The sequence below is a fragment of the Saccostrea echinata genome, unplaced genomic scaffold, assembly GCF_033153115.1.
Source record: "Saccostrea echinata isolate AGI-Se365-2 ecotype Australia unplaced genomic scaffold, CSIRO_AGI_Sech_v1 ptg000014l, whole genome shotgun sequence".
NCBI classification, from domain to species: Eukaryota; Metazoa; Mollusca; class Bivalvia; order Ostreida; family Ostreidae; genus Saccostrea; species Saccostrea echinata.
In genome coordinates this window covers 10,855,307-10,872,463 of record NW_026889763.1, presented here as the reverse complement: position 1 = coordinate 10,872,463, position 17,157 = coordinate 10,855,307, and the positions used below count along the sequence as shown (strand labels likewise).

Sequence of the window (17,157 nt, the reverse complement as noted above, 5' to 3'; positions counted from 1 at the left end):
GAAATTCTTCTATTCAAGAACAGCAAAGCCATGATTTGTCATATTTATATGGAAGCATCTTCAGGTAGTGTAGATGCAAGTTTGTTCAAATCATGACCCCCCAGGGTTAGGGTTGGGCCACAATGGGCGATCAACGTTTTACATAACAATACTGATACATAGAAAAGATCTTTAAAATTCTTATCAAGACCAATATCGTCAAAACTGATCATAATAGTATAAAAGCAGCCTGAAGTCATGTAGATTCAATTTATTCAAATCATGACCCCCCCCCCCCTCCCCAGCAGAATAAAGGGGCCATAGAAAGGGATCATAGTTAAACTTATACAGTAAAACTCGTTTAGTACGAACATGGATGTTGCGAATTCACAGATATAGCGAAGTTTTCTTGGATCCCCAGCTAAACAAATTTTACTAATTCCTTATACGTATAAAAGGAATTACAGATATAGCAAAGTAATTTCACAGGTCCCAGTGACTTCGTTATAACCGAGTTTTACTGTACAAAGGATATATCAATAAAAATTTTCTTCTTAAGAACAGCAATGCTAATATGTGTTATATTAAATCAAAAGCAAATTAAAAAGTGTAGAATTCATACCCCCCCCCCCTTCCAAACCACTTTTATATTTAAACTTTTTAATACTGAACTGAATTATGCTTTTTCCTACCCAAAGTGCTCAGGTGAGCAATGTGGCCCCTGGGACTCTTGTTTATTGTTGGTCTAATAAGTGGAATCAGAATGCAATAGTAACTGTACATAATATATTCTTTCAGAGAGAAGAAAACTGACATTAAAGGAGAACCAGTAACTAAAGATGTATGATGAATCAAGATGTGATCATGTGGTAAGTGGTAATTAATTCAATCATAAATAGGCATGTATGACAATTGCATTAAAAGAAAAGAACTTGATTCCAATTTATTAACTGGAATGTTGAACTACCAGCTGCAAACTACAACAGGTTAGGCATAATAAAAAAAAAATATGTTTGTTGACGGTTACCCGACCGACCCTATATCTAATAGACTAATACCCAACCCAAATTTTTTTTCGTCATAAAAATCCAGAAGCCACTCATTTGTGGGTTTAACTTTTACATGCATCTTAATCGATCAAGCATTTGAAATCGAAAGTACTAGAAATAGTTAGTGCAACATGGAATTAAAGAAGAAATACAAGACAGTTTTTTCATTGTGTGGTAGCTGTAAGGCACTTGGCAAGAAAGATATTGTCTATCACCCATATGGCAAGCCTAAACAAAATTAAAGCACCACACAATGGTAAAACTGTTTTGTATTTCAACCAATTCCTGTGAATTTGTGTATAAAAATATTCAATAAAATAAATAAAATCCTACCTATCGACTCTTTTTTATTTCAGCATGTAACAGTAAACAAACATATTTTTTTTGTTTGGCCTAATGAAATAGTATGGCTTGGAGTTTTTTTCACTGCTCTATAAAATTTTCTGTTTGGATGATATCTAGTATAATATACACCATGCAGTGAGGATTTTAGTTCACCCTAGCTAAAAACTGAAGTGAACTTTTCTGATCACCTTTTGTTTTGTCTTTTGTCCATCAAACTGTCTATCCATCTGTGAGCTTTTCACACTTTCAACTTCTTCTCAAGAACCACTAATTTCAACCAAGGTTGACACAAAGTAAGGATATTTTAAATTGTACAGAGGAAACCCCCCCCCCCCCTTCATCCCAAGGGGAAATGATCAACTCTTATAGATATTATTGATATGATAATTGTTGAGCAACTTATAATTTTCTTACCTGTAGACTTTATTATTTTTAAGAATAATGAATATTTGTTTAAGAGTCCCTTTGTCAAGGTTCAAAGTTCAATTGAAATTACTTTGAGATACATGTATTTGAGGATTCGAGATATCAGGAGTAAAATATTTAAAGAATACTTCCAAATTACTTCGACATATCTATGGTATTCGAGATGTCTGTGTTCGAGATGCCAAAGTTCAACTGTATGGCTATGCTAAAGTAGTAGATATTTAACTTACTAAAACTTTCTAACATTGAAACATGTTAAATGAAACAAGACAATAATGAAAAATAAACATTTACTGATTTCTGGCTGGTCAGTATTTTGATGACTGTAATTTCTAAAATATTCAATGAAACACTTTGAAGCTTTAACTGTAGGTATATGTCAACTAAATACATGTATACTATAAGGTAATATTTATAAATGAGAAGTTTTGATTAAACATTACAACATGCAGGTATGTAAATTGGGGTAAAAATTGGTTAATGGCTATCGCCTTAATTTTCAGTGACATAAAACAAGATTTAGAATGTAGATAAATAATACTAGTATGTGTCTGTACATATGATATAGCATATAGAACTTGTACTGAATATTGATAAGCTAAATCTTGAATGGCTGATATGTTGGTCGTTTTTGATGAAATTTAGATTATTTGTATGTAAATATGCAATATGAAATTATTCATAAGTTAAGGTATTAAACATGATTAAAGCATGTGTATGCAATGCAACATATGATTGAATCATATTCATCATTATGATGAATTCATGTTGACTTGTATGGATATTACTTAACATGTATGTGCATTGTTTTTTTTTAGGGTCCTGTTCTGCATATGCCATGAGATGATCTGTCTGTCCATCTGATATCACTTGTCCTGAGTATATTTTCTCTCCTCTTAGCCCCATCTCACTCAAATTTAACTCATAGAGTGCCTGTGGATGGAGGGTAAAAAGTGACCTTGGACCAATTATCTAGGTCAAAGGTCAGTATCAAAATACACTATATATCTTTATTTAGAGTCCTTGTCCAGAGCATAATTTTTCTCCCTTGGTATGATCTGGCTTGTGTGCCATGGGAATATGATGGGATGAAGGGTTTTTAGTGATCTTTAACAAAATTTCTAGGTCAAATGTCAATTAATAAGAAAAAAAAAGATTCGTAATATCCTTTTCCAGAGCACATTTCTCTCCACTCAACCAAAAGCAGTGTTCTACATGTATGAGATGGTCATATTCTCAATCATACCTGCTTTAATATTAATCTGGCTTAAAACCTTACTATGTAATGTTCATTATTCAGATTTTATGGTCATTAAATTTAAAGACTGAAACTAATCACTGATATTGGTACATTAAAGGACATTGAGTGATCTTGTCAGATTTCTAAATAATATTCAAGCATACAATTCTTACATCAAATAATAATTTTGTATGAAAATATATTGCAGATCGCAGATGATGTGAAGAAAATAGAAAGGAAGCTGATGTTGAAAAAAGTATAGAGTATCTAATGAAGTTTATGAATGGACTTAGATGTGAAAGACTACTTCATTGTTTACCAAGATATATGATTTTATTTATTTTGATATCATTTTCAAATAATGTTTTTGCACATCAAATGAATTATTAAACATATGATTTGATAATGCTTTTTTCCTTTTTATACATTTTCTTGATAGATTTTGAAAAGAAAGCACAGTTTACCAAGGAAATTAATAATATATATTTTGATTTAAACCTGCTGTTCTCTTTTCATATTCTAGACAAGAAGGATTTACCATGGAAAATACAGGGATACTTGAGCTTCCAGTTGCTTGTCAATCATTTTTCGAAATTGAAACGCTCAACCTACCCTGTAATTTCCATGGTATGGAAACTATTACACCACAATTACACATTGCTTCCCGTCTCAGATAAATAAGGGAATCTTGAAGTGTCCCTGTAATTTCCTTTTATGAGACACCAGATAATTCCACCAAGTTTCCATCACACGGAAACTGCTACGCTCCGATTCCATGTAGTTTCCTGAGTCATGGAAACTTGAGGAATCATGAGGTTTCCTCTAGTTTCCATTCATGGGAAATCTGAGGATTCCATCGAGTTTCCATTCCATGGAAACCACTACGCTCCGATTCCACATAGTTTCCTAGTTATGGAAACCAGTGGAATCTTCAGGTTTCCCATTATGGGAAACTACATGGAGGCTCGGGAAACTTCAGATTTCCTGAGGTTTCCGTGGTTCGGGATACCTAATGGAATCGGAGCGTAGTAGTTTCCGTGGTACGGAAACTTGACGGAATAACCTGGCATCCGCTGCGGAAACCACTAGGAAACATGATGTAATCTTGAGGTTTCCTTGTGGTTTCCATATAGTTTCCCATGACGGGAAACTGCTTTTTTCACCCAGTGTATATATTCCTTACTGAGAGCATCGTGGCAACGAACCCGAAGTACAATTTGTACTATATAAACTTGCTTACAAGTCAAGAGAAAATTAATGAATAAGGTTTGTTCAAAACCAATTACAGATGCAAAATTTTGTGCTTTAATCAATACATTTTATTTTTTTTTCTGAAAACAGTCTTTTGTATCAAATACTCGGCCTATTCATATGGCGTTAAAAGCTAATTTTCCAAAGGTACTTGAGTCTTGGTTTATAAATACATGTATGTATGTACCATATTGATATGTAAAAAAGGTAAAGTACATTATTTACATATCAGTAAGGTAAAAACATATTTATAAACCAAGACCCAAGTACCTATGAATTTTTAACCCACCCATCTCCCACCCCCCAAATCTATTTATCAGTAAAATATGCATATTCATTGCTTTTATCCTTGACGGAAATGAAATAAGAGCATCTGAAGTACAATATCTATAACATAGTATAACAGGCTTCACAATAAACGTCAATTAATGAAAAAATTTGTTAATTTTAAAGTTTTTACAAAGGGGGTGGGGTGGGGGTGGAGACGCACATCTACTTCATGCGAGATTTTGAACAAAGTATTTCTTCCTGCTATAAGCCTGTAGGTTGTCAGTAGAAACTACAAAATATTTTCTGTCGGTAGTAGTATAGATTCGATTCCCCGTGCTTGCGCGGGATTTTATCTAGTATATATATATATATATATATATATATATATATATAGGGGTTATCAAAAAGTTCGTGGACTGATGCGATAAAATTAATACTATGTAGTCGTTGACTACAAATTTTATAGGGAACATAAGACAACAAAAGTTTAGAAAGTGTTGAAAATTTCCGCTTGATATGTTGATTATTTGCCAAATTATCATTAACTAAAAAGGGTATTATACGACCACCCGGCGCTGTCGCTGTTTAGTTTCATGACGTCCGACAACGCCATTATTTCTCAATACCCGCTCCTTCTGCCACAATACACTTATCTTGATAAGATTCTCTGGAGTAAAGTAAAGACCTAAACCCGTCTTGTTTATATGACTTTACAAGGTCATAATCACCTTATTTCAATGCATTTATATTGTAGATATTAAACCTATGCATAGGAAAAGATCCTCGCTTGATTTGCCAGCATAATTTTCTTGTCGGAGTTCAATGTCAACCAATGATCAACGTTACTTTTCGACATGACTGACTTTGGACACCCTGAATATAAATCGACATTATCCGTGTGTCTCTCTTGCTGAATCTTTTTTGATATTTAAAAACAAGTACCCTGGATGTATTTTAATTTCTCTGTAGCCTGTTTAAACATTTTCTAAGTCTAAACCAATTTTTCCAGGGGCTGAAACTTTGTAGAATGTTGTAAAATGACACCCTACCCCCTTTCGACGTCATTTTTAACCCCTTTATTGCTTGGACATTCAATATAAAATTTACGATAAAATTTCATAGAATATACAAAGTGAGGTGAAATTTGCAACTGTTAAGGAAAAATTGTGTCATATAACATAAGTGAGTTAATTGGACTTTCGGATGACAAATGCTCATATTAGAAGAGTTTTTCTCAGTTACACTCAGGTAGAAAAATACGTTATGTTTGAGGTTGCGCCGCCTGGGCATACCATTGCTAACAAAAACATTTACGATTCACTAAAAAACAAAACTTATGATTTATAGTTTATTTTACAGATAGAAAAGATGATGCTTATTAAATGTTTAAAAATTCATTGTTGTACATTTAGCGGTTTTAATTTTATGGCGCTAGTCCACGAACTTTTTGATAACCCCTCGTATATATATATATATATATATATATATATATATATATATATATATATATATATATATATATATATATATATATATTCAGATCAATTCTTGTAAAGCTCTCTTATGTTATTTTCTTTTGTGTTTGTTAAAGTGTAGTACTTGAGTTAAAAGTAAAACTTCTATTCCCATGCTTAACTCGTACATGTACAAAACATCGCTCTTTTGGCCAACATTTATTGCTGACTTCTATTTTTTATTAATATAAATTAGAGAATGAGCAATTATCATAATTTTCCGTGTAGAGAGTTGACCAAGAATTATCGCACTTAGAAATTCATTTCTTGACGTTGGATTTTATTAATGTTGTATAATTATGCGTGCCATAAATATAAAAAATTCTTGACAGCGGTAATGACCTACGCAAGAATAATATATTTTTTTTATGCGAATTAATTCTTAATCTTAAAAATAATGAAATCAATGTAGACATTCTTTCAGCTTAAATTCAGTTACTCCTAAGATGTCACACTGAAACGTCAACTGGTTTTGGGTAGTGTAATGATTTATTGGTCTTCAAAAGTGTAATGATTAATTGTTAAGCAATAAACGAGAAGATTAATTCCCCTGCTGTGACTGGGTGGTGATAATGTGGATAATAAAACCTTCCTAACATGAATATCTCTTCTTGCTTTATATGAGCAGTAAGATACCTTTACATGCAGATCAGATGTCGACAATAAAATCTATCCCATTATACCTAGCGTTATATTACTTTCGGACTAGTGCATATGTCCTGACAATACCCTTGTCAACGATAAGTATGCCGATTTCACTGCGTGGCTCAGCGTAAATAATGTATGAAGATCTTTTTACTCTGTATTTTGAACCTAAATTAAGAATCGCAATACATGAATGTTAAATAAACAAGCTACAATAAATTCCGCAAAATGCTGATTAATTGCCTTTTTGAATTCCTCCTGTATTCCGAATAAGTCAAGAGAGTCTTGCAGAGTTATTGTTGTATATATGTGCTGAAAAAAAGTGAAGACATTACCTGTGACTTGAACTTCATGATCCGAAATATCCTTGATGTCAATGTCACCCACTACATAATACGCCGCAAATACGAATTTGTTCATGAAATATCATACAAATTCGGATCTACAGGGTAGACATAATGGTGAAAAATTGGCACATGCGCAACAGAAAGCCTGTCGATCATTCACAGCTTCCGATCAGTCCTTGGTGTATTAAATACCATACAAGTCCGCCATGTTCAGTGTCAACTCTGAAAGAAAAACGTGTTCATAAAATCAGATACATTAATATGCAACACATTTAAGAATGTGTCAGCTGATGAATGCCTCGTACAGCAATAGTAACGTAACGCGAAAAGAAAACTATGAAAACTAATATAGGCCGCCTAAAATGACAAGGTTATTTTGTTGATTTACCTCTCTGGTTTTAACACTGTATTTAATTGTCCTCACGGCCGTAGACTATAATAACAACCCGGTCATTATGGAAAATGGTTACTTTGTCTAATTACGCGGCGAGTTATCGTGAATTTGCATGATTATGCATTCTGCTTGCACATAATTCAGTCCGAATAAAGAAAGAAAATATAAAACGCTGTTCTTGTCGGTTTTTCAAGCTGGCTTAGTATTATATTGTCCAACAAAATGTAAGGGAAAAAACAAATATAATTTTTTACCTGCCATTGCCTAGATACCTGTGCGCCGTTGCTCGTCCGAATTGTATCCATGTCTTCCGAATAATGCAAACGTACACCCCTGTGCAGTGTTCAATACCTTTATTCAAGTTCATGCTTAAGAATTCCGTAAGCGTTATCGCTAATTTATAACTGTATAATGTTAAAGAAAATAAGATAAAAGGTCATAAAATACGGTCCTCTCGCGAAACAACTTGATAACGCATAATAAGGGACAAACAAATGTTGCCAGTCAAATCAGTCCGCGCTCCTCTTGAAGTGTACAGCGAGGTTATAAAAATTGAAAGGAAATTATTCCATAAACACTTGAACGTTAGTAGTATAATATTTACCTTTCTGTCACCATGGTTTCTCCACTGTGTGTCTGTTTAGATCTCTTCTTCTGGACTTTTTATGGGAATGTAGTTCTTGTGATGGGTGTTAAATTGGACGACATGGTCATAAACTTTGACCATTCAGTTTATACCTATCCGATATCTAATCACTGGTGCTCGGTGCTAAGTAGATATGTTGCTTGTCTGGAATAATCCCATCAAGAGACGGTATTCATACACTATTTTAAGATTTGTTCTACTATAGTTATGTACATTTACTTTCAACTTCATTTTAATAATTTCATTGTTATTTATGTACAAAAGCTGAAATATGCGGTTTACAAAAAAAAAAAATGTACATGCAAGTGAAAAAGAGGCAGGAGTCTATATATCCAGAGCGTTTTAAATTCTCATGAATGGATTTTGAAAATCAAAACCTATTATTCTTACTACATCAATGCTTACGAGCTCTCAAGTTCACAAGTCTATTTGGAGTTAAATTGATGTTAAAACAAAAGGTAATTGGCGCGAAAAAATAATTTGTTGAAATAGTTCAAAATCTATCAAAGATGAAATCCTGCAATAAAAAAAATAATTTTTTTATTTTGATTTACGTCCCTTCAAAATATTTAACTTAAGAGTGTTGAGATGGCACCAATTGCCGATGCGCTGAGGGTAGGGGTGTGAATCGGCACAAATGCCATTGAGCAGCGAGAGATGTGTTTCGTGTCATTCTCTTTACTGCAACACGTGATCTTGGTTTTAAGATCTCATCCGAAGGATAGGTCTACACGTCTCGCAGTGGGAATCAAGTCCGCGAAGAACGGATCAACTCAACCTCGCAAGTCCATCATCTTAACACCCGGGCGAGTGAAGTAATTATACAGTATCTATATGGACCCAATTTCTGTCATTATTTGGCAATACATATTTTTCATAATTTTATTAATGTACTTTTAATAATAATGTAACTTTAATAAACCAAAATAAATAAACTATGTTTAAAAACGTTGAAAAATAAGATATAGATGGTTTTTCATCTAGGTGATTTAAGCAAGAGTTATTCCCCATGGCCGCCAATTGTAGGTCAACATCCCCAGATCCCTCCATTATTCAACCAAGTTCAATTTGTTATACTGTCACTGAGGTAAAGATAACACTGTTTTTCTTATGAATATACGTTTGTTAAAGCTTCTTTTAATTCATAATTTCAATATTGTAAATATTTTTTACCATATATTTCTGGCATGCATGTTTAAAATTGGTTGCTCAAAGATGAAAATTCACTACTTTAACCTACAAGATGGCGGCCAAGGGGAATAACTTCAAGGCAAAATACGTCAAAGGAAAACCATCTATTGGAATATCCATACCTCACATGTTTGGTAATTGTTTGAAATGTGAATGGAAAACGTTTACATTGTAAATAAAATGATAATTATTTTACTTGCGTATTTTGTACATTTTTATGCATGAAAAACATGCTATATTGCTTAGTGGAGTAAGTCTTTTTATGTAGATATTACTGCGCTATGTGATTAGGTCACGTAATGACCTATGACCTTCGAAAAACTTCATACAGGTATGAAGATATTTGCTCTCTGCATGTTTATATAATAGAGAGATACCACAAATATATATATATATACGTGTATATGCATTTTTGAGTCATAAATGTAACTAAATTATTAATGCATTGAAGGAACAACGAAAGTATTCTTGGCGGCATTTTATTTTATACACACTAACATATTTATGATTAGATGTTTTTATGACCTTTTTAAGTACTATTTCTTTGAATTCGATAAATACTCGGTATTTGTGTAAAAAATAACCGTGCTACAGCATTGGCTAAGTAAGGGGTATTCTGGAGTGAATCTCAGGAAATACTACTTTTGTTCGCTTTTAATTTAAGATGTTTGTTTGCCGGCAGCACTTACTGAATCTACAAATAAATGTACCAGATTATGTCCAACAACACGATACTGCATATACATGTATACCAATATTTTTAAAGAATCTAATAATAGATCACACACACACACACACACACACACACACACACACACACACACACACACACACACATATATATATATATATATATATATATATATATATATATATATATATATATATATATATATATTCATCCATTTAATTCAGGTTTAAAATGTTCTGTTACGTAAATGGGAGAGAACAATTATTCAGAACTTCTTACATAGATCATGTAGATATAAATCTATAAGCGTTCAGCTCATCGGGAGAAATTTGCATCAAATATGTTAGACACAGGTGTCTGTAAAATAAGATTGTAAAATCTGTCTCTTCAATAATTTACTCAGATTTCAAATCTTTGTCAATCATGTAAAGAGGAGATGAGGTCTGTTCTTATTTTGAGGTAAAAATGTGCATTTTTCCAAGTTTCTGAGGTAAATTTCATTTTGTTAGTTAATACACACTAAAATTGTTTATTTTTGTCGCATATGACAGTAAGAGGTGATCAACTATAAAGACACATCCCATATGTCTATTAGCATGATAAACGGGATATCAATATATTTTCAACCCCAAGTATGAAATACATGTAGTTTGATTCTGATAAATTCCGGAGTAAAAATTTACCTATCCTTTAGCTGAAAGAAAAATACAATTTCGTCAATACTAGGCAGTGACATGATTGAGCTCTATTGTCAATCAGTGATATATAGAGAGAGAGGGGGAGGGGAGGGTATTGGTGGTGATGTTATACATGAGTAAGTGAATATCAAGACAATGTCAATGATTAGAATCGATTAATTTATATAAAATACTAACACAATACCTTGTTTTTTTTTTTGGGGGGGGGGGATTAAAAGCCGTGTAATACTGCACAGCATGTACGTATCGTATGTCAAGAAAAGTGTCATATTGACAGTTTTGGACTCTGTGTGAAAGTAAAACTAGGATATAAGTATATGATTTCATTAAAACAACCGTGATTGTAAGGTCGTGAGTTCGCAACTCGGCCGCGACTGACCCAAGTCGATAAAAAATAGGTAGCGACTGTTCCTTCGCCAAGCGCTCGGCACTTTAAAGTGAAAATTGCGGGTCCTTCGAATGAGAGCTTAGAAACCCGTATCGGCAGGTGTTGGCACCATAAAGAACCCTCACTGCTCAATGGCCTTCAGTGCGGAGTAAAGGTCTAAATTTGAAGCCCTTCACCGGTATATGGTGACGTCTCTATATGAGTGAAACATTTTCGAACGTAAAACAACATGCAATCAATCGTTAAAACAACTGCCCTAGTTATGAAAGATGAATTCGTTCTCACTCTCCCTTCTTTTGCTTGCTTTTATTTTCTCTCAATCAATCGAAAGTGTCAAGTTTACGATGAAAATGATCACATTTCGACTGATAAAACAAGAAAACATCTTGCAAATACGCAATGGAATTAAAAAAAAAATACTAGAAGAAACCTTTCAAAAAGCAGTATATGCCATAAAAAATGGTTCTATGTCATATAGATCAGCAGAAAAAAAAGTTTCACATCGCAAATTCAACTCTAGAAAATGAAACCTCTTGAAAATCTGATAAAGAAGCGAAAATGAGAAGAAAACCAGCTCTGCCTGAAGTTGTAGTAAAAAAATTGTCACAACTCTAAAGGAAGCTGCAAGACAAGGCATTGGTATTTCTAGACAGAACCTTCTGAGACATACGGGAGAGCTATGTCAGCCCCTTCAAAAACATAATTCCATCAATCCAAAGGACCATGAACATTTATTTAGATCATTGTAAAACTATCACATATATATTGAACAGCTTGATCAAAGCATAACTGCTAACAAGCAAGGAAATTGTTAGCTACAGTTGAAATTGGGTATCTCGAACACCAGTATCCCGTATAGAATGGATTTGTCCCCGTGATTTGGAAGTCCCAATTTACCCTTTAATTTTTAAGTTTTTTACCCTCCATATCTCGAATCCTCAGATATCTAGAATTTTTTCGCGGGCCCATAAGTTCGAGATAATGAAGTTTGTTTGACTGTATGTTTTGAACAATATGTCTGAAAGTATTTTACATATTTGAAAGATACTGCACAACCTTTTCAATGACAGTTTTAGATTTCGATATTCTGAATCTCTTTGAATTGGCTATTGTGTCAGTAAAGACATTTTTTCGAATACCGTTATTTGGATCACGCTTATGTATTACTTTCAGTTTTGCTAAATCCAACGAGAGTCCCATTAACTTTTTCATAGTGGCAACGGAAAAAAATAATTTTCGACTTTACAAGAGGCTCTAAAGATGATTTACAGCTGTAAAAAGATAATCTGAAAATATCTTCACTAATATAATGGAATGAAGAACTTCAACATCTGTGACTGCATTATGGGCACTGTATGTTTCTCCCATAAGTTCCTCAAGAAGATTTTCTTGTCTATTACCAAACTCAGCCTTTGGATAAATCCTTTTTGATAACTTCAGAGTGTCAACAAATCCAGATATAGATGCCTGAAACCTTTGAAAAAGATTATGTTTGGACAGCTGGTGGATAAGGACAGGGATATCGAAATATTGTATATTGTGTCCTATTAGAGCTGCATTAGGGTAAAAATGAACAAACTTCAAAAACTTGCCAAGGCCGTCCACTATTGTTGTTGAATCAACAGAATTGCCATTCAGCCTCATTACTCCTCCAACGTAGGTCAAACCTGTGGCAGCCGAAGCACCGATACTAATACTAAAAATTGGTTTTGTGTAGACATTAAACTTATTCTCCCCACAAACACATGCAATCTGAAGGAAATCTGATGTACTAGCTACAATATACATGCAAGTAAAAATATGAAACATGTTACTAGACATGTATAACATGTCTCCTAATGGTTGAATATCAATTTTCAATACTCAATATATTTAGTTACAAAACTAACTTAATCCAGTTGTTTCGAGATCAGAAACTATCAAGGGACTGTTGTCTAAAGATATATCCTCTGTAGCAAAACTGATGTCTTCTATGTCAGTAGCCTCATCAAATCCAATGTTGGAACTGTATGTTGCACCTAAAAATTTGTTAAGTAAATTTAAATACAGAAGCTCAGCCTAAACAAATTCCCAAGTCTTACTCTACTGCTTAAAAGTGAAATATTCTATTTACCTTCAAGCACCATCTGAGAAGCGTCTTTCGACAGTCTCTCACTTTTAAGTTCAAGGCGTCTTCGCTTTGCACTTTGTTGGGCTTGACGTAACCGCTTTCGTTTTAAAGACTGGGCTAATTTGGTAGCATACTGGATAGTAAATCTTCCTGGTGACATATCAGGGCTCGACATTAACGCTTGTCCGGTACCAGTGAAAAAAAATTACGGACAAGTGAATATTGATGGGCACTTGTCAGACTGGACAGGTGCATTTTGATATAAAGAAGTCTTCACAGGATGAAAAGCCAGGTTTCCCAAATTTGGAAACCCGACGGAAACATATTGGAATCGTGACATCAGTAGTTTCCATATAGTTTCCATTTTATGGAAACCACATAATGGTTTCCACGTAGATTCCCGATATGGAAAAAATCAATCTGTGGTTTCCCGTAAGTTTCCCAATATGGGAAACCGTGGAAACATGCAGTAGTGGTTTCCACGTAGATTCCCAATATAGAAACAATCAACCTGTGGTTTCCCGTAAGTTTCCCAATATGGGAAACCGCGGAAACATGCAGTAGTGGTTTCCACGTATATTCCCGATATGGAAGAATCAACCTGTAGTTTCCTGCATGTTTTCCAGATATGGAAAACACGTATGCTGTGGTTTACACCTATTTTCCCGATAATAGACATTTTGGAAACGTGTATCAAAAGAATAATAATAATAAAAAACTGTTTGTGTAATTCTGTGTAATAAAAATTGAACATTCTGTGACAAATAAAATTTTTTTTTTAACATTTTAGTCTCGGTAAAACACATAAAGACTTGGAATTGGAATTAGTAGTAAGAGAAGATTTAATACAACTTTTAATTTTAGAAAAATCAGTGTAAACTATTCAGATAAAATTCAATCATTGCGCTAACCCTTGTAATCGCGGGCACCTGTTCTCACGTGCCACAGGTGGAGACACGTGTCGCGAAGACACCTGCGACTGTGTATTTTTTGTATATTCTATGTGATTTGAGAGGGTTTTCTACCTAAGGGGAACAATGGGCTGTGGTCAAGCATGTACATACACATAGTCTCCACAAACTCAGTTTAAATTTAGGTGATAATTGCTGGCCATTGATTTGATTTAAAAAAAAAAATAATTTAAATTATCAATAAGACCACAGAATATTGATAAAATAAGCTACATTAATTTTAAGATGTTCAATGAGAGAAGAAAAAAAAGAATTGTATTTTAATTTTTCATTACTGATTAAAAAACAAAATTTCCTAACCGTTTAAAAATTATATATACTTTTCTATCGGTCTAGAATAAATCAAAATTCTCGTTATGTGTTAAATCATAATTCTTTTTCAAACAAATTTGTAAGTGCATAGATAAATGAAATAAAATTTCTTAATCGATAAATAACGAATCGTCCTTGTTTGACATCAATGTAAACTTTGAATATTGAAAACATAGAAAGAATTATTAATTATCAACTTTGTTGCCTGCTTAATTCGCAAATTGTTTATGAGAAAGGATGCAGATAGATCTATTATACAATAAGAACTAAATTACTAATGTTTTGTGTGAAATTCGTATATAGTCCTCTACAAAGACATTGATAATACAGCAGAATAATATTCATATACAAAATTAATGAATGTTAACTAAATAACTTTTTTTTTATTATTTATATCTGTACACAGACCCTGATGTAGTAAATGTCTTCATTTTTCGCAGGGAATTGCAATAATGTTGGTCTTAAATGCATACATGCACGTATATTTAATTTAGCCATTTTGTACACAAAGACCAATGCTGGCTCTAAATAAAGAAAAGTCTATGATATTTATATAACATGGTTTTCTTTTCCTTAAGAACAACATCTGAAGAAGAACTGCGTGCTAAGGCAATTCATTGAATAAAAAAAAAACAATAATTTATTAATTGTTTTACACGTAGATGCTTAGCGAAAACTTAATATTTTTAAATCGTGTATTATGTTAAACAGAAGGTTACCCCTTTCAAATTTAAGCCCCCTCCCCTCCTTCAAAAAATGGAGAGAAAATAGTTTCTTTCGATATTTAGGTATAATATATACTGATGTGGTGATTGTCCATACTTCTACATGTACAAACATTTCTTTATATATTTGCCGTCCATTTCTTGAATTTTATACCCCTACATGTACCATTACTTATTTAAAAAAAAAAAAACTGCACTGAAAACTGTCTACTCAAACCACAGGCCTGTATAATTTCAGTTTGGAGCACAAACTTTACCAGAAAGTTCTTAACTAGCAAACCTTACCAGAAATTACCAGAAAAAAGTTATATATGAAAGATACAGGGCGGTACTGGCTGATTGGTTAAAGCCACGTATATATATATATATATACAGCCCTGCACATCAACGAGTATACACCGGGCATTATTTTCCAACAAATCAGATGATCAAATATTGACAAATTGTTACCAGTCACGACTAAAATTCAGGACCCAATGGACATGATTGTAGGTTACCTACAATAATTCTGAGCTTATTTTAATTATGTTTTTCTTTTAATTATGTTTTTCAGGTCAGTAGCAACAGTTTCAAAAGTGGGAGGGGGCTTCCATAAAAATCTGACAAGCCAAAACAAAAAAAAAAAAAAAGAAGAAGAAGAGCATAACCATTTACTTTCACCCCCCCCCCCCCGCATTCTACGGGCCGGTGTTTTCCAAATTAAAATACTGTTTTCCCTACCTTCGTTTTTTTCACCTTGTGTTTACTCTCCTTTTTTTATAAATCAATTTTCAGATTTAATGTGAAAAATTCTGATACATTATAACGGTGAGAATTATCTTAACTAAAGGCAAAGATGTTTGAAGTAAAATATAGCAAATAGAAAAAAAGTCCAGCAATTTCGTCCACTGATTATTATTGATATCAGGCTAAAATCGAAACCAAAAAAGGAGGGGGTTCAAAAAAGTATCTAAAGCCGAACAAGAGAAAAAAAATCAAATCTTTATTATTTTGGAACCGTCCTTGCTGGTAATTAAATTATTTTGTCTTGATTTTCACAAGTCTATACTAGTCTAACATACCCTGATTCCTTCTACTAGCTAGCAATTTTTGACACCGAACTTTTCCATCATCACTAAAAATAAAATACTGTTCTGTATACATGTCATGTAGTTCATTTGCATGCCAAATATCGAAATTTACGGCAGACTTCAAAGGACAACATTCTTTTCTCAAAATAATAAACAGCTGATAAAGAGTCATCAAACGTTTATTTTGAGGGGCGCAACAGAAAATAAGCTTTGTTTTCTATACTGCAAAAAATATGTTTAGGGACGTATGGCATGTCCACTATGCCCCCCCCCCTCCCTATTTCCTACGGTCCTCAACTAATATTCATTTTCTGACGCTTCAAATTTTAAAACATGTATACATGTATAAAGGTTTAACATCTTTCTTTGTGACATTATACATTAATCAGAATAATGAATAATTTATTGAAAAAGTAGTGGGGGGATAACCGGACATTTTCTGTTTGGATGGGTACTACGTACCAAGCCCCCCCCCCCCCCAGTCAAATAATTTGAGGGGTCACACCAGAAACATGAAGTGTCTCTGGTCACCCTCAGAAAACCTCTTTGTTTTCTATAGTATACTAATTATCAGCAAATTTATTGAGGAACACCCCCTTTCTATGATTAGTGAAGAACTTCACTGAGGATATGAACTCATAATCACCGTAATAGGGAAATTATATTATTTATATAAACTTTTATTACCCTCTAACATAATTAACGTAAACAGGTTCCGTTTCCCATAATGCATCGCTCTACAGAGGCTTTAATTTTCATTGGTCAATTTTCACGAGGCGCCATATTTTTGGAGTTGAGCAAGACGGAGATGGACTCGGGTGTAAGGTGCAAATGTGAAAAGTTAACGATGTTTTCGCTACCCAGTGTCTTTAAAACTAAGAAAAATGCAATGATC

At 33.4% G+C, this 17,157-nt stretch overlaps 1 protein-coding gene and 1 pseudogene across 1 annotated transcript; both read right to left on the bottom strand.

Moving 5' to 3' along the window:
- Window positions 1-12,045: 12,045 nt before the first annotated feature.
- LOC133186482 (uncharacterized) lies at window positions 12,046-12,862 on the bottom strand (annotated as a pseudogene).
- Window positions 12,863-12,958: 96 nt separating this feature from the next.
- On the bottom strand, window positions 12,959-13,359 carry LOC133186481 (uncharacterized). The gene is made up of 2 exons (XM_061321720.1): window positions 13,188-13,359; window positions 12,959-13,092 (listed from the first exon to the last, which is right to left on the bottom strand). Exons 1-2 carry the CDS (start codon window positions 13,357-13,359, stop codon window positions 12,959-12,961), a joined length of 306 nt encoding a protein of 101 aa, XP_061177704.1.
- Between the last annotated feature and the right edge of the window lie 3,798 nt (window positions 13,360-17,157).